This window comes from Rhea pennata, chromosome 1 (genome assembly GCF_028389875.1).
Source record: "Rhea pennata isolate bPtePen1 chromosome 1, bPtePen1.pri, whole genome shotgun sequence".
Lineage (NCBI taxonomy): Eukaryota > Metazoa > Chordata > Aves > Rheiformes > Rheidae > Rhea > Rhea pennata.
The window spans coordinates 95,301,010-95,319,631 of NC_084663.1; the positions used below are offsets into that span (position 1 = coordinate 95,301,010).

Sequence of the window (18,622 nt, forward strand, 5' to 3'; positions counted from 1 at the left end):
AATCATTTCATTTTAACAAGGGAGGGAGAAAAATCAGCTTTTGAATTTAAAGACTGAGCCAAATAACTATGCTAGAGAAGAACTCTTAAAAAGGAACAACTTACCAGAGCTGCTTTGCCACCCAGAAAAACTTGTGAGTACAATTCCAGTTACTGCATTTTGAGCCAAGAAAAAACAGATCAAGAGCTGTAACAAATTCAAAAGGCCATATAACAGGAAAGGGCAAAACATTCTCCTAGTTAATATTTTCCATCTTATGGATTCTAGGAACATACAAAACTAAAAGAGAATTTAAAAAAAAAGAACTAACTGGGGCAAGCTTCTTGAACTCTCATAAATTAAGAAATAAAGGGAATGAAAGTATTTCTGAACTTCAGCACCCTTAATATTGCTCTCACATCAGATGCAAATGTATACAGTAAGCAAAAACATGTCATTACTGCTGTTTAATATCTTGTCAGATCTAACAAATGAAGTGTTCATCAAAAATTCAACATGTGCCTGTTCCAGAAGAAACTGCTTCCTGGAACAGCAATTACCACAGCAACTAGTTTTTTGTTTTGATGTACAACACTAAGAAAAATATTTGATTAAAAAATATTTTATTAGTAGTAGTACAGTGTACCTGCAATGTACTTTAAAGGCATTTTCTATAAACGATTATTTCTACTATATATATCTTAATGTTCCTGTTCATATTTTTCAATACATTAATAGTGTAATGAATAACACCTTTTTTTTTTAAAAAAAAAAAAAAAAAAACTACATCTCTTTATTTAGTTCATAAATGTTCAAGCAATACAACAAGTAGCTTTGGGAGAGACTTTAATCAAAATTAAAAACAGTTTTAAAAGTTCATTAATCACTGTTTTCCATTTTTCCCCAAACAACAAACATTTTTAAACCACTTCTTTCTGTTTTACAGAAACAAGTTGTGCTATTATTAGCTTAGTTTTAAATATAGGGGGCTCTCTTCTATATTTCATATAGCTTTCCAAATCCTCCTGCACTAATATATATTTATTTGGCTTTTGAAGTATTAAGGCTAAACCTCTGAAAACAGTACACTTACTTACTTACTTCAGTGAAAAGCCATAGTAGTGGAGGGCAGTTTGTTTTTTTTCCCATGTACATATATACCTGTCTGCTTTAATTACAGAAAAAACGAACAAATCGAGTAAAGCATTGCCAAGCTAAACAGGCAAATGTTTCTAACTTTTTAGCAATAGGCTGCTCCTACTGTTCTGCCAGAGTTGAAGCTTGCATTTGAAAAAAAACAACATGGCGAAAAAAACACATTAACTCGATCGTTTAAAACTGCACGTACAATAAACCTACCTGTATTTCTGGAAGGAGTATAAATTGTGTGTGTGTGTCTAAGGAGAAAGCTCTTCATGTTAACTGGCTGCAGGACCTTGGAAGATTTAGGGTCTTTTTCTATTCTATAATTTAGGAATGGAGACAGCTAGCTTACAGCACTTTACATCATTACATTATAATAAAACCCAGTGAATACTTAAAACTAATGCACATTGCATTCCATGACCAACATCATTGCCATAACTGTGCCTTAAACATTTATTACAACACTGATAAATAATATACACACTGTATCTTTTAAAATACCACGTAAACCATACCTCAAGAATAGGGAGCCAGCTTCCCTATACATTATCCTACACCATGTCCTTAACCTGTTTGTGTTTTTTTTTAATCCTAAAAACAAATCTGTAAAACTGGATAACTACAGTAAGCAGCCTATGCTATTACACAATTAATGCAGTATTGTCATTAGATTTGTATAAACCATTACACATTAGCAAAATTCTTTAAGTGACAGGCATTCCATAAACATTTTCATCTTTGAGCTTGCTTTGGGCAGTCAGAAGGGGTGGATAGTGATGGACCTCTTTACCAAGTTCATATCAGGTCTACCATTTCCCAGGTATCGATGTGCCACACTCGTACCAACGAACATAGTTGATGCGAGTCTCACCACCTATTTTTCCAAATTTGACGGGTTCTTGGCGAACTGCCCTGAAAAATCCTAGAACAGAGAAGAAAGTCTTGTTTGCATGAAACTTAAGACTGTACCTTCCTTTCACTTCAGTGACTAGTGTGTGCAATTAAATTCACGAATTTAGTCACTAGTCACTGAGCCCTCTGCCAGAAATAAGTTTGTTTGTTGCACCTATTAAGCTAGAAATATGTTAAAATTAGCACTGTGAAGCAACTGGAATTTGTCCACCAAGCTCCAATGAAGAAAAAAAAATGTGAAGCACTTGGGATCACCACAGTCTTGAGCAGGACAGAGAGGGATGGCCTGGCTCCTCCAGAGCCGTCTGCTCCCAGCATTCGCATGGTGGCAGTGCTGGCGGGGGGGGGGGGGGGGGGGGGGGGGGGGGGGCAAACCCCATCCCTCTCCTCCTGCCACAGCCTGGGACCTTCTCTACATACCAGGCTGCAACCTTCACTGGTAGCCGCCGTTCCGCCATTGTTATGATTAAATAGTGCTAGTGCAGTAGCCTTCAATGTACAGTGAACCTAGACAAAACCTGGCATTTGGGGATATTCCACACAATCTCCCCATCCTCAAGTTAAAGCTCTTTCTTTCGGCTTTATATCTGTTGCTCTGTAGGACAACATACATATTTCCAATTCAAACAATGTTAAAAATTGAAGTGAGCAGTTATCCAGCCTGATCTTCGCATTTTGGATGAAACACTTACTTACTTACATAGGTAATTCTGGTTTGAACAGAACTCAACCGCTTGCTACAGGTAGGGAGGAACTAAGCAGTAATTAGCAAACTGTCTTTTCGCTGTTCAGTTCATGTACTAGAAATACAAGGCTACAGGTAAGGATAGGGTGTTCTTTTTTTTTTTTTTTTTTTTTTTCCTCCCTCCCTCTAAAAAAAAAATGAACATGTTGAGATAGCAGTTGCTCATGAATTGTTTTGTAAGCTTACAGGCTAGACAGCTTTTTTTTATATATAAAAGCTTTTTAGTATAAAAACTCAAATGTGAATCTGATGTAACTGAGCTGTCTACTGTTGTAGCAATACCAGATTGGATTCAGACAATCCCCTACACAAACAAGGTACATTTACAAACACTAACTAGCAAAGGAAAAGCAAAGCCCTCAGAAAAAAAGAGAAATTCCACATAAGGCTCACTTGGCAGATTGTTTACTACTTTTGCATTCTGAAAACTGGTAAAAGACTTAGGCACTTCAGTTTAATCTCGTCTACTACACTGTTTTCACACGCTCCCACCAGACATGTCTATATTTCTGTAAGATGTTTTATAATGAAGCATTATTATGTACATGAAGGTTTTTGTCAACTCACTGATACGGTATGGAAAACTATTTTGGTGGTTTTCGTAGTAAGATATTCAACTAGGCACCTGTGTATCTATACAGCCTATCCTCTTTCTTACTCCCCAAGGGGTAGGACAACATCATACTGATAATGCTACAAACAAAGCAGTAGCTCAGCTGACACAAGGGTACAATTTTGTTATACTCAGGCCTCAGCGACAGAGGAAAAAATAGCTGGGCAGGTCAGAGCTGCTTTCAGGACATTTAGTTCCATGCCCGCTTCACCAGACCAGACTGGAATTCTAGGCACCCGGGTTGAATTAGTGTACGCAGAATTACTGCAGCATGAGCGATATTTTCCAGTAATAAACTTTTTAGTTTCTCATTATCACTAAATAAAGCTGTTTCATGCCCAAGTGATGATTTACTGCACTTTAAATCAACCTTGCTAGTTTGAGCATAACACTTCATGCCTCTGTAAACTCAAATTTGCGGTTGGGTTTAAATATGTAAAAGCAACAGTGAATAATCTGTTGGAATGTTTTAAATAGGAGAGAGGGTGTTTACTATCTAACAGAACCTGAACCATAACCTTTTAACATGCCATTGCTCATCTTGAAAACCTTCTTGGCTCTTTTCTGCCTGGAAGGTTGATAGTCTCATTCCACTGCCCAGCCAAGCATTGCACCCTGAATCCACTGGCAGGAGAACAACTGGGCAATCAAAGGAACCGCAAAGGTTTGCCACAGAGGCAGGAATTACCATCTTTGACCGGCAGATCATCTTGCTGTCCTGTCCTTCCATCTAGGAATGAGTCTACAAATTGGCAGTGATCTTCTCCGTGGCCCCTCTGGTCTCCTATGTTATAAAATTTTCCTGAAAGCAAAGAAGCAGCAAAGTTGAAAACCCATACGAAGTTTAAGAAGGGCTATGTCTGAAAACTACCAGAGCTAATGGTCAGTACTGCTAGCTCCACCATGAAGCCAAGGTGAATGCAAAGATTCTTTTCATCTCAGGAACTACAGCTGTAATTCAAGCATTATGGACATACCCCAGGTACAGTGCTCACAGCAGTAGGCAATTGCTGGTACCCTCTGCAGGCCAAAATCTAATGCCTGAACATATTTTTTCCTGTTCTGGGACCTGGAACTTCATCCTGATATTAACAAAAAGGAGTAAGTTTTGCTACTGATTTTATTGGAAGACAGATTTGATCCCTTGTCAGAAAGTCCACTGTATCTTCAGAGATGGTTTTCTCTCATAACATGTCTCAGGTCTGCTTTATATAGCACCATCTTTTACCACATGTACAAGTGATATCCTTTAGCTAATAAATATATGACCTAGGTACAGTAGCTGCTTATCTAGAGAAGAAAGTGTGCCCGTATTTATTTGCAGGACTGTTAACAGGACACTTGACTGCAACTAAGTGGAAGAAAAGGTCCCAAGTGCCACATGCAGTGCATGCTGACATTGCAGGCCACCCTTGTCCAGTTAGTAACAGGACTTATAGCGAGAAAATTTTGACGGAGATCTTTACTGTTTTGGTTCATAAGACTTTAGTAAAATTCAGTTTAGAAGATGGAGGAAAGCACGCAATCTAGTCTTCCTTGGCCTTGGCAGGAAATATTTTCAGATGAACTTACTGTTTTTTTCCTGAACGCCCCTCAGGGCACTTGTTCTTAATCTGTTCAACCTCTGGTTATTTGGAGACTAACTAACCGAAAGAGATTTAGAGGTGAATCCCTCTCCCTCTAGAATGAGAGACTGAAAATCTTTGTGGAACCAAGTTGCCCTCTCATACCTTTTTCTGCTTCTAGTTTTCAAGTTGAAAGAAATGGTGATAGCTTTTAGAAATAGGCTCAGTCCTGAGTCCTCAGGTATAAGCTAAGCGGAAAATCCAGCTATTTGTTAGATGTTCGGACTCTGGTAATCTTGAATCTGTGCCAGTCTGGCCATTTGAGAGATGATGAGGTGGCTCATAATGCTACATTCTGAAGTTCTACTAATAAAGGAGCAGCCTACCAAAAATATATCTTTTTCTTACATTTTTGTGATCTGCTCAACTCTTTGTGAAAAATTCTCACCTTTAGCTGATGGTCTCTGGGCATGCAGTTCTGCCTCAGCTTTAGAAAAATTATTTATTACTGCCTAGTTTTGGCTGTAGGTGTAATTTTTCCATAGGAGAACTGGTCAGAGGGAGTTTCTCTTGATAAATTTTTGGTCTGAAATTAAGAACATTCAGGCGGCCCAAAACTGCATGTTTTTTTTTCCATGGCAGTTGAAGGTCACACTTAAAATTTATTTTTTTCCTCCCTTCAATAAATACTTTTTTTTGGTGGCCCGATCTTCTGGAATGCTTACAGTGACTGCTCTGGAGGACTGTTAAATGAGGTCAGCAGTAGATGCTGGTTTATACAACAGTGCTGGCATGTGTAGTATCAATCAGTTTTTCTTCACTGAGGCAGAATAAAAAAGCCATTTATATGACTAACAAAAGAACAGTAACTTTCAGATACCCAAATACTCTTCTGGACCACGACATAAAATATGCATAATTCAAGCACTCTCCATGCATAAATTAGCAGTGTTCTCAGTGAATACCTACTAAATTCTCAATGTCCAGTTACTTCCAATAAGGAACATACTTGAAAAACTTTTAGATAACTTATGACTAAATTCACCTTTTCTGTGTCTAGTAATTCTACCATAAATATAATACTTCATTTTTTTTAATAAGGGAACATTTAACAGTGTCCCCTCATTATGGATGGTCTTAAGCAAACTAGATGCAGTTTTACACACTGAGTTCTGCAACAACCGTAGTGTAAATAATACATGCTAAAAACTGCCTAGAAAGATAGACAATACAATATTATACAATAGTGCACGTACAATGCACCCAAATTTCCAGTTCATTACCCTGCTTAAATAGAAGAGGTTCAGAAGACATTTTTAGTGCAACATGAAAATCAGACCTCAACGTAGCCTTTCACTATCGGCTGCTGCCCAGCTGGCCAGGCCGAGCAGAGATACTTCCACCGGCCTCAGGGGCATAATGAGACAGTGTGTGACAGTGAAACACGTCAGAACAAAAGTCTAGCTTCAGTTCGGAAACTTTCCCACTTAGAGAGAGGCCCATGTCATGTCAGTATCACTTACCAAAGAGTGGTGAAAAACAGAATAGCTTTACATTTACATAAACATTTAAATTCCTTCAAATATTGTAACAACTGGCCTGCACTGCTTTCAGCAGATCAAGTGCAAGAACCAGGCTTAGCAAGTGAAATGAATACAATGTGGCTGCCATCATCTTTCTGCAGCCAAGTTAAATCTCCTATCTTCCAGCAAGAACAAAAACAATCTAATGAAAATAGGAAAATGGGCTGCTGATATATTAAACTTTCATTCTAAGATTTAAGTAGCTTTCAGTGTGGTGTTAATTCACTTGATTTAGGGCTAAAGTCTAGTCCTGCTAGATTAGCACTGCTATTTCCTCTGCTGGCTAGTTTCGTGATGTGCTGTGCCTCATTGCCAGTTTTCGTCATTTGATCGCAGTTGATTAGTACAGCAACGGGTGAATGAATGATACCTCTGTTCAAAACAGTCTCTCTTATTCACAGATTTGCCAAGATATTATTTACGATGAGGCATTGCACTTACTATTAACGACAGGGCTTTCTTTCACTGTCTGCTCGTGGGGGAATGGTGGCGGGTGCGAGGCCAGGCAATTCAGGATTATATTGGCAGGGGCTGCCCTATGCTCTCTGCTCTTTTTTTCACCCCTGTTCCCACACTGAGAGACTGCTGAGCCCTGCTCCTATGACGGGCCAAGTCCTGAAATGGGGCAGCTTTGGGTTATAAATTTGATTCTCTCAACCACTGTTTCTCCTATTTGAGTCAACCTGGTGTAAAGAATGTATCTGCCTAATTTGCAGGCAGAGACATTTCCCATACACCAATCTACTTTACTCTCTGCAGTCTGGATGCTATACTGGCACCAGTTGTCAATCAGCTCAAATAAAAGACCTCATACCCGAAAAAGCCAGGAGCTTGGGGCAGATTACAAACTAAAATATTTCTAAATATAGCTTGTACAATCCACATGATTTGCAAAACTCTGTTTAAATATCAGTTAACCAAAAAATACTTTTTACAAACTAATTCCCCAGCTTACATGCAACATAGGTCACCTGAATCAAGCATGCAGCCAGGTTACAGAGCCAGGGAGATCTGCCTGCCCTAGTCACAACCCCCATAAAGCTCAACCACTCCCAGAAGTGCCACAAGGGATCTGAAGGAAGGCAGGCAGATTCCCCCAAACTGCAGTGCCCAAACTTGTCAGTAAATACAGGAGAAGGCAATACCAAAGCTCTGTAACAGCTGCATATGAACTTACACATGGATATACTGAACTAGAGAGAGCAGGATCAACTCATTCTCAGTAGCCAGCAAAAAGAACAGAGATCAGCTTTAAACACGTCACTGTTTAGTGACCTTAAGACACTGAACAAAACTTGAGAAGCTAAGGCCAAGATGCTGCTGTCAGTAACAAACGATTATATTAAAAAAAAGAGAGAGAGAGAGAGCGCGAAAAAGAGAGAAAAAGAAGAGATTGTAAACACAAATGAGAAAAGTGGAAAAAAAAGGGTAAATGCAGGTGAGTAAAACCTGTTGATTAGAGTAGAAGCCATATATTTAATGTATATTAAAATAAGCCCCACAATAATGAATTAACCAGATGTCTACCAAATGGGGTGGGAATGGATAAGCTCTAATCATGGGCTAAAATTAGGCCCTAAAATTAGGCCCTAATCCTGCATTAAGAACTATCCCAGGCCACTTTCTAAATGCAAGACTGGCACCTTTACAACGTAAGCTGTTCCCTGGCAGAGATCTGGTCTTTATAAGCATTCTGTGTGATGCCCAGGATACTAACAGGTGCTGTAAGATAGATGATGACCATGGAGAAGCAATTCGTGAGCTTTGGAAAATCTAGTATCAATCACATCTACGATTATTGAGCACAGGCAGATTAATATTTATGATTAATCTTTCTATGGAATAGACTAAACATACCTGATCACTTTTCAGCAGAGCTAATCTTGTTAAAACTTGTTAGTTCTTGACCCATATCTTGAGGGGGGTAAAATGTAGAGAACACTGACTTGAGTATCTCTTACCTGTAAGTGAGTCGCTGAGGTATATCTTATATCTCAAAGAATTACACAGCTGCACACCTACAAACTTCTTATACCAAGTCCTCTTTACATATTGTTTCCCTTTGCATTCTGAATAGGTGTCAGAATTGAATGGGATTTCAGTCCAGATAGCATCCTTTCCCACTGCAGGAGAGGAAGACAGAGACTTAAGTATGATAAGGTATATGAACTGATATATGTATATATGAATGATTGAAATATACTCAAACAAACACAATTAAAATCTTGATGGAGCAGAATGTACCTTGGAGTATACTAACAGCACTAGTTATTTGCATTTTGAACACGAAAAGCTATTTTAAGGAAGCACCGAAATGTGCAGATAAACTGATAGAGTGACAGTTTCTGCTCTCTGTGACAGTGGTGCTCTAGATGCATTGCCTTGGCAGGGGGGCAAATCTGTGTGTTTGGCAAAGGTCTTATTTACAGAGTGTGCAATACAGTCATCGCTCTTCAGAGGATTCAAGCCAGGAAAGTCAACCTGCAGCAAATGGTATGTGATAACAAACAAACAAACAAATTCAAGTGTCATGAATTATGTGGAAAGAAAAGATACTGCAGTGTTTGTCAAAATGATTTCCATTACAAATGCAAAAAGCAGCCCAATTCTCTAGAAAGGATCTCAGCTGTTCTTTAAAGGTTCAGTCCACCTCCCACCAAACACAGCAAGAGTCTTAAAAGGGGCCTAAAGCAGAGCTGGGTCAACCCTTCAGAAGCAGACAATTTTTGAAAAGCACAATGGCAGATAAATATTAACCTCTGAATTGTGCTCTGTTAACTCACTCACAAAAGTGCAAAGCAGCTTGTTTATTTTACAGAGCTTTCTTTTCTTTTAATGACCAGGCTGAGACACCACTCATTTGTGGACCTTGGTTGGAAGCCATCCTAGCTGCCACCCGAGCAACACATCACGTTGACTGTGTTCTGCTCAGGCAAACGTTTAGCCTGGTGTGAATTCCTTACAACATAGGTGGAAGGAGTGAAATCACGTGTGAATGCTGTTGTATTCCAGAGCTCATTTAATGGGCACAGTACGGCAATCCCCCCCCCCCCCCAATAAAATCATGCTATCTCACTTCTGAAAAAATTTCTGATCAGAGTATACCATACTATACATAAAAAAGCTTACTTGAAATTGGCTCGCTCACTCTTGGGTCCGCTAGGGAAAGAAAATAAACATTCAATCAAATACTGTAAATTAAACTTTCCCAATATTTCAGTGGAAAAGCATTAGTATGCTTTTCTTAGTATGAATTTCTATAGCTGACATAAGCTCTAATTTGCAAAATAAAGAGTTTTGGAAGCTAAGTTCACTAAATTTTTTGTATTAAATTAAAGAAATAAATTTCCCATGTCATTGTGTGAAACTACTGCATCTCTGACCTTTTAAAAATGTTACTTATGCGATGATACCACTCACACTAGGTTTTAGTAAAATCAAGAGTATAAAATCTGCTACCAGTAAAAAAGCAAAAGCAACAAAAAAAAAAAAAAAAAAACAAACAAACAAACAAAAAAAATAACAGTTCTACAGGACTTTTTTTCAGATTTTAATTTCAAAATTTAAATAATAAAAATGACTCTTCTGTAATACTTCTAGCACAAAACTTTGCTGTGAAAGCCCCAAAGTGAGAAATGGATGTGTACAATTAAGAAAAAAACAAAAGTGACTGCTTAATTTGTCCAAACTAAATAGAAGACAAAGCAAGCTGTGTCATTCATAAAAATTGCATTTGGCATAAACATATTTTCAGTTTTAACAATCCAGTGTTACAAAGAGTGTATTCACAGTTTTAAAATATGTGAGGCATAGTCTGAACTCCTCCCTGGCTAATTCCCTGCTCAGCCAAAACTCTGATTCATCCGTGACTGAACATTATGTAAGGACTATTAGGATACCTGGCTCAAAGTGCAGTCTAAGAAAGTCCCTTTAAAGAAGCTAAACTCATGTTGTTGTGTTTTATACGGTCCTCAAGTACTATCAAGCAATAGCCAGATCTACACAAAAAATATATATTCTGCTTGTACCAAGTCAACAAATCTACCATCAGTCTCCCCGGACACTGGAATATGGGAAGCAAAGGCACTCTCTGATTCTCACCTCTGAGTCAGGTACGACTTGGGAACCAACCAATGATCTAAACAGGTTTGTATATTCCTCTCCAGCAGTTTCATGAGAGAGTAAACACAATGCAAGAGGGCATACTGGAACTTCAATATTTCCAAACGGCTACTTCTCAATCCTTAATTTCAGACAAACAACATACTTACTACATGGTAGTCTTTTTGAAAAGGTAGTAGAAGTGCATATAGACATGTCAGCCCAAAGAATAATCATATGTACCTCAGAACTCTTCCAGGCTATTGCAGATGAGTTTCATAGATAGAGAAATACCAGGAATATTAATCTTAAATGACTGAGCCTTCTTTAAGACTACAGTTAGTTTCTTCAGAATGAATACCAGACACTTGATATCTCTCTGTGCCCTGGCTTTTATTTTCTCCTACAGTCTGGCCAGTTTATATCCTCACACAAAAGAGCCCTGATCTCAGATTCATCTCCCAGACATTGCCATAACATGCTCAATACTAAAAAGCCAGTCTGGAGATAGTAAAAAAACAAAACAAAACATGCTCAATGAAGCAAGAGAGTCTAAGTATGCTAAGTACTGCTTTCATATATCCCAGACGAATGGATTAAAAGTAGTACACAAACGGATACAACAGACACAATTGTAACCAAAAAAAAATCAGTTTAGAGATTGTGTTAGTCACCTAGAAAATGTGAAGAAAATTTTTTATTACATGGACCAGTAAGTCAAATATAAACCATATTCACCTTCTCTCTAGAAATGCTACTCTTCATCTTGCATAATAAAACCTCTACAGAAACTGAGGGGTTTTTAACATGTAGGAAACCAGTTGTACAGACAAATTCTTTGAACCTGGTTTTAGGGTCCTATCCATAGGACCACATTGTTTAATTTGAAGATACTAAATGTCAATTCCCTAGTGGCTGAGTGCATCACCAATGATTTCTAAACAGCCACTATAAATGATGGACAGGCCTTTGGAAGTTCTTACCCGATTCAGTACTGAATGCCACAACATTGCTGCTTGGACCTTCACCAAGAGGGTTTCTAGGTTTCACGTGGAATTCATAACTGAGGAATAAAAAACAGGAAATGAAAATTTTGCAAACTAAACAATCTTTTAGGGTCTGGAGCAAGCAAACTGCCAGCACACATTCTGGTGCTACTGGCGTCTTAGAAAAGAGCCAAAAGACCTTGTTTGTTACTCTGAAAACACTAAGACCTTTTTTTCCCTAAATGTATAAAGCCTCTCTGAACAAGTAATTTCTCATTCATTTTGACAATTCCTTACACACATGCTATTAATGTTTGCTTTAATGCACCACTGGTTTAAGTCTGTCTTCTCTCATACACAATCTCAGTTCTGGCAAAGGGAGCAGTTCACCTCAGAAGCAATCTGATAAGAGACTGAGTAAAGCACAGTGCTATTTATTTTCAAATTTTTCATTAACAAGAACACAGACCTCCAGTTCAGTTCTTCCCAGAGTCACCAACAGTGACAGACAGGGTCAGTGGCTAAATGCAAAGCATGTCTTCCATGACTGGAGTTCAGCCAAGGCAAAGATCCAATTACCTGAATATACAGTATTGCTAAATAAGAAGTAATAAAAAGATAATGGGCAGTGTTTCTTTCTTATCTTTTTTTCATAGTAATATGAACTCATGACCTCTTTTCATCATGACTGTGTTGGAAACTGCACTTTCCCCTCCGTTCAGCCCTGGTGAGACCACAACTGCAGCACTGTGTGAAGAGAGATCTGGAGCTACTGGAGCAACTCCAGCTAAGAGCTACTAAGATGATTAAGGGACTGGAGTGTCTCTTATATGAGGAAAGGCTGAGAGAGTTGGGACTGTTCAGTCTGGAGAAGACTGAGGAGGGATCTTATTAATGTGTATAAATGTCTGAAAGGAGGGAGTGAAGACATTGGGGCCAGACTGTTCTCACTAGTGCCTAGTAACAGAGTGAGAGGCAATAGGCACAAATGGAAACACAAGAAGGTCCATCTGAATATAAAAGGAAAAAAAAAAAAGTCTTTACTGTGAGGGTGACTGAGTACTGAAGCACGTTGCCCAGAGAGGTTGTGGAGCCTCCATCCTCTTGAGTATCCAGAAGATACTTAAGAGCTGTCTGCACACAATCCTGGGCAACTTGCTGTAGTTGACACTGCTTGAGCAGGGAGGTTGGACTAGGTGATCTCCAGAGCACTCTTCTAACCCCAGCTATTCTGTGATTCTGTGGGAACAGAACTAAATGCTAAGAAAATGGAAGAAGACTGGAAAAATACATAACAAAGTCTCTGCTTAAGCCTCTCTCACTCCTCAATACTTGTTTGATGAACAGCCAAGGCAAAGTTATTTCTAACTCCACAGTCAGGCTAAAATTTAAGCTGTATTCAGTTAGACGCTCTAGGTAAACACCTACTGAAAGATAGTCACAAACCTAAAAATGTTACAAAAAATATGAGATGGATGAAGTAGGAAAGAGAGTTATGAGATGGGACTTGGCTAAGATCTTACATGAATGGCAGAGCTAGATCTTCCTAGTTCTAGGTTTTCCAGACTCAAGATTTTCTGCCCCCCAGCAAGCAGCTTCTCAGCTTTTCTGACTCTAGGTTGGCAGCACTTAGGAATTGCTCCCTGCTCTGTGACAGCTCACATTTTCTCACTCACAGCCTCTGCCTCCTGATTGCCCTCCCTGCCAAAGCATCCCAACAAGTAGCACCTGCACCCCTGGTCAACGGCACCCTCTCCATAACTTCCATGCATGCCAACCACACAGCATAAAAAAGATTTTTCATATGATCTGGGCACACGCATGCTGAATCTCTCTTAACATAGGGTGTTTTTTCATCAGCTAAAGAAATCAAAGGGACTATAGGCGTAGAAAATAAGACCCAACTTGGACACTATATAAAATAAAATGAAAATCCCAGAAGTGGGTAATTAAAAATCGAGCTCCTGACTCATGAAAGATTACTTATTAGTGATAACGTAGTTGATCATGAATGTACCATAGCTGAGATTCTTTCCTACAGCAAATTTCTGAAGAAAAAACATACCAGTCTTTGCGTGCTTGGAAGTTTGTAAACTCTTTTGCAAGTCCCTACAAGAGACAGAATAATCTAATCCAAACTTTGGATTGCTACTCCTTGTTTCTTGGTTCCTGCAAAACCTGAACAGCCTCAGCAGACTCCTCGTTTTGCAGTGGGTATTCGGTATTTCTAAGTGAAACACTGGTTTGTTTTGATCTTTAAAAAGTCTACTTGGAGTAATCTTAACATTTACTCAAAATTGCTGCAAGACTGTTTTGAGACACATTATTGCAAGAGACATTAAATAAATGAATTAATAAATTCTACAACACAAAATCTTTGTCATAAGCAACTTTAGATAATTTAAACAAATACTTTTTTTAAAAAGCGGATCCAATTAGTTTTCTTTTTTTTCATATTCACATCTGACATGTGGTATAGTAAAAAGTAGTCACATCTAGCAAGAAAGACAAAGTCACTGTCATCCAGCAAGCTGTAACACAGCAGTGGAAGATTCTTTCTGAATAATCACTGATGTGTAAACAAAGATTCAAGAATACATTGGGTATTTTGAAGGAATAGCTAAGAGATGAAACATTTTGGACAACATACAAATTGATACATGCCTAGAGACAAAAGACTCCAAAGAAACTCTCTTGCTTCCTTCACTGCAGGAAAACTTTATTTAGAGCTATCATCATTTTAATAACTGACAGCTCAATACAGCTTGTTCTGTTGCTTTACTAGGAATTTTGGTCTAATCTTACTGTTAATAATACTCTGTTTATATGACTTTATGTGAAATTTAACGAGAAATTTGAAAAATACTGTTTCGGATTTCTGATCTAGATATTTTTAATTCCCCAGTGCTGGCTGCAAGGAAAGCGCTAAACAGAGCAAGATAAAGATCTTCTGTCACCATATCTGTATCTTACTTGAATATGTAAGGATTTTTGCAAGTTAAATTTACATGTCTCTGTCAGCCAGAAAAATCACAGGCTGGACAAAACAGTAGAGGGTTTTGAACAAAATTAAAATAATTTTGCTTATTTTTGCACAAATATATGTCCTTGCAAGGTGGTATGTACTACTATGAACTGCACCAGGTAGCATATAGTAGGAAAAGTCCTTTTCCTAAAAAATCTTAAATCTATGAATTTGGCCCACCAATCCTCTAACTTCATAAATGACCAAACAAGAAATAAAAGCTAAATGTTTTCCAAGCAGTGCTCTTCAACGTGTGGTCTTGGGACCACTGTTGTCTCTCCAAGAGATCAAACTGCAATCAGCAAAATTTAAAGAAATAGCTAAAACTTGTGCATGAAGGTTTCAGCCCATGTAAACACAAAACTGGAGAAAAGTAATAAAGGAATGTTCAGAGTTTAGCTTAATGGACTGTCCACAGATATATATTTTTAAGACAATTAGGAGAGCTTCCTACTAATAACATTAAAAAGCAAGTTTTTTCAATTAAAACATATACAATTTCCCAGCTTTGTGGTAGATGTTTTCAGAGGTAATAAAACATTGCAGGCACCTTTCCTCTGCCAGATTCAAGAGAGAAACAACAGCAGTGGCTGCAATAGCACAAGTAAGAACCACTTTTGGAGACAAAGAAAAGTAACTACTTGACTGAAAATTGGAAGGCAGAGAATGGAAAAGTTAGACTGAGGTCATGGCGGATAGCGTTTACAGATCTAACCGAATATTAAAGCCATGGTGTGTCTTTCTTCACAGAAAACCATATAAAGCCTCCCTTTTAATATGTCAGCTAGAAGATCTGAAAAACAAAAATCAAATAGGGGGGAAAAAAGATTAAATACGTGCTGCAATCTTATCCACTTCAACACAAGACACAAGGGAGGGAAAAAACTGCTCTGAGCTATGTAGGGCAAAGTTACTATAGGGAAATAGAAAAGCTATGTAATGATTGTCCCATGTCTACCTCTTAGCCAGACTCGAGATTCACGAGAAACTACTATTCACGAGGAATTCCAGTCCATACTCCATCCTCAGATACCAGGAACTCTGCTATCCAATATATGCAGCAAGCTAGCATCTCTCACACCTCTAACCTCTGCAAGAATGTCATCCTACAAACCTGGGAGAGATCAGGCTTCCTAAATACTCTCAAACAGCACAAGACACTAAAAGTCCTTGAGCAGATTAAATGGACTTGACTCACAGTAATTACTGTGCAGAACCAATTTTTTCCACCACAGAAAATCAGTATTCCACATGGAACTTTGGCAGACGTAGCAGTACCATCATTTTTTCAAATCATGCAAAAAGAGAAAATGTAGGAATTCAGAACTGAAAATAGGTGAAGAGAAACTTTCATCATATTACCGAGAACTGGAACAGCTTAGGACAGTCCTGTGACTTCAGGTTAATCGCTGGGGAGATGCTGCTGATTAGAGGACCATCAGGCAGGACTGTCTCTATTGTGTTTCTCTGCACAGAGTGTGCTTGAACAGTAGTGTGACCACAACTAGTGAAGAAAACTCAGTTTAAGAGAAGGGAACATTTTGCTCAGAAGGTAATGCTGGGCTTGTCTGGAGAGCCTTTCTCCTAGTCAGGTTCAAAGAAGGACCACGGGAAATGGGAATGGCTTACCCATGAATCCTGACATTAACAGCAATATGGTACATATTTTGTAATAATAGTGCACAAAAAAGCAGTACTTTTCCCATAATCTTTACCTTCCTATCTTAATAGCACTGCCACTTTTATTGTAGTTTTCATCTCTTCACCTTTGCTGTTAACAGAAGCTAAGCTCTTTGCAATAGATTTTTTTTCCTGTTTGCAGAGAGCACATTTTGTGTGCTAAATGCAGTATTAGACAATACGAATTAAGCAACAGTAGATAATGGTAATAATAGCATAAGCAGCTAATTATGAATTTATGTCTGCAACTTTACTGAAAGCTTCTATCATCATTACAGACTAAAGGTATGAAAATTTACTTTTTATGGCCTTTGAGTAAAATTACAATAATATTCTTTTTTTTTTTGGTTTCAAACCTTTGGAGAGCACATGAAAAAACTTTTGAAGGAAACCATCTATCACACATTATAAAAACAGTTTGGTAAATGCATATGCTCTACACAATTCACCTTTACTTTACGGGGTATTTTTATTATATTTCCTGTTATTTATATTCCTCAAGAGAAATCATGGCTGGAAATTACTTTGCCATGGGACACAATCTAATCCAAAAGAGACTGCTCAAAATGTACTCAAAAAGGAGGAAAGTGTAGTTGAAATCACCAAACTACTTAACCAGGCAAGGCATCAGAATCTAAAAGGAAGTTTTCAAAGCACAGACTTCTTGTTTACTATTTTTTCTTACTAAAAATCTTCACTGGGAGGCTAGTGGGACATCCCCCTATTTTAAGGGCAACCTCAATTGCCCCAAAGCTATTCAGCACATCTCTGTCTAATAAAGCAGAACTGCATTCTTAATATTTTCCTTTATTACCTTCCAGTTACTGCCAACACAAACATGCACGAGAACTGTGTTTAGCCATATTCAGACTCTTTTTTGAAAGCTTGTATAAAAAATTAGTGTTGCAAAGTTTCCTGGCCACTAGTGATATGATCTCTGAACTTAATTGCCCTCCCTAAACAAATCACCAGAATGAAAGAGGAAATGTACACTTAATTAAAACAAAAATGTTTCTAGATCAGGCACGGATACAGAAATAAGAGCTACATGTTTTTGCAGAGGAGCCAGCAGAAATACTCGACAAAATCAAAATGATACTGTATCAGATGATTGGAAGTCTTAATTCTTCTTTCAGTTTTGAGGAGTCAGAAACCCCCAAAACTAATTTTAAAAATACTAAAATTTATTTGGAAACAGGGGAAAATAGAATCAGAAGGAAAAAAGAAAAAAGAACGTCTTCATTTAATATGGCATGCTAGGAGAGGCCCACGAAAAAACTGTAGTGCAGTGAAACTGATATTAATGAAGGACAAGATGCACACCATCATTACTGTAAAGAAGACAAAATAAAGCAAATCATACCAAGCCCATTTCAGTGTCAGACCTTCCAAGCTGTATTACAAACAACCACCTCAGGAAATATTGGAAATTATGAATAATGATCTGATGTTACCCTTGACAGATTCACACATGGAAAATCCTGCTTGACTACTGTAATAGAAGTTACTGAAAAATTTTCTTGTTTAAGTGTAGTTTTCAATGTAAAACCTTAGTTTTACCTAGACAGGAGCCCAAAGAACGGAGTCCTGGGTGTTCCAATGAACCTGGGGGAGGCACCTTTGAAAAGAAATCTGGAAAACAAGAGATCTGTATGACAAGTTAAATGGAGTATTACAGGTCTCACTGCTCAGATGACTGCTTGGAAGCTGGACTGAAATTGCTTTGATCTAAACAATCATTCGTGCAGTTTAGCTTTGATTATTTTCCGAGTGGAATAAATGGTGTGTTTTTCAAAAAAAAAAAAAAAAAAAAAAAAAAAAAGTGTAAGAGTTATTTTCAGTATAAAAACTGCAGAATTTCCATATGGGGACAAACAATCTAACAGTTTAGTTCATGTTAGAATATCCCTTTCTCTCAATTTTCTTTGTTAAGAAATGAATAACATTTGCATTAACATATAAAACCCCCTCAAACTGCATATGAGAAAAAGGGCCAAATTAAGATTTTTAAGATAAAAAACTACTCAAAAGATAAAATTATACAATAACTTAGGTTGGTAGGGACCTCTGGAAGTCACCTGGTCCAAGCCTCTGCTCAGGGCAGGGATAATTTAAAAGCTGCATTAAACTGCTCAGGGTAGACACGACTGGATCAACAAGCACAGTTACAGGGAGTCACTGCTTGAAAAATGACAGAGTAAAAACCAAGCAACCTAATACCTGACTTAGCCTAACTGGAATAAAGGATGAATGGAGTTCAGCTACTCCACTCATTTAACAAGTGAAT

At 38.0% G+C, this 18,622-nt stretch overlaps 1 protein-coding gene across 32 annotated transcripts in view; it reads right to left on the bottom strand.

Moving 5' to 3' along the window:
* Positions 1-585: 585 nt before the first annotated feature.
* ABI3BP (ABI family member 3 binding protein) overlaps positions 586-18,622 on the bottom strand; it is a 173,832-nt gene continuing 155,795 nt past the window's right edge. For all 32 annotated transcript variants that reach the window (XM_062596154.1, XM_062596364.1, XM_062596355.1 and 29 more), the window contains 5 exons: positions 11,628-11,707; positions 9,673-9,702; positions 8,505-8,666; positions 4,084-4,197; positions 586-2,047 (listed from right to left, as the gene is read on the bottom strand). In XM_062596154.1, the coding sequence (XP_062452138.1) occupies positions 1,932-2,047; positions 4,084-4,197; positions 8,505-8,666; positions 9,673-9,702; positions 11,628-11,707 (502 nt within the window). In that variant the 3' untranslated portion in view covers positions 586-1,931. The remainder of the gene's footprint in view (positions 2,048-4,083; positions 4,198-8,504; positions 8,667-9,672; positions 9,703-11,627; positions 11,708-18,622) is intronic.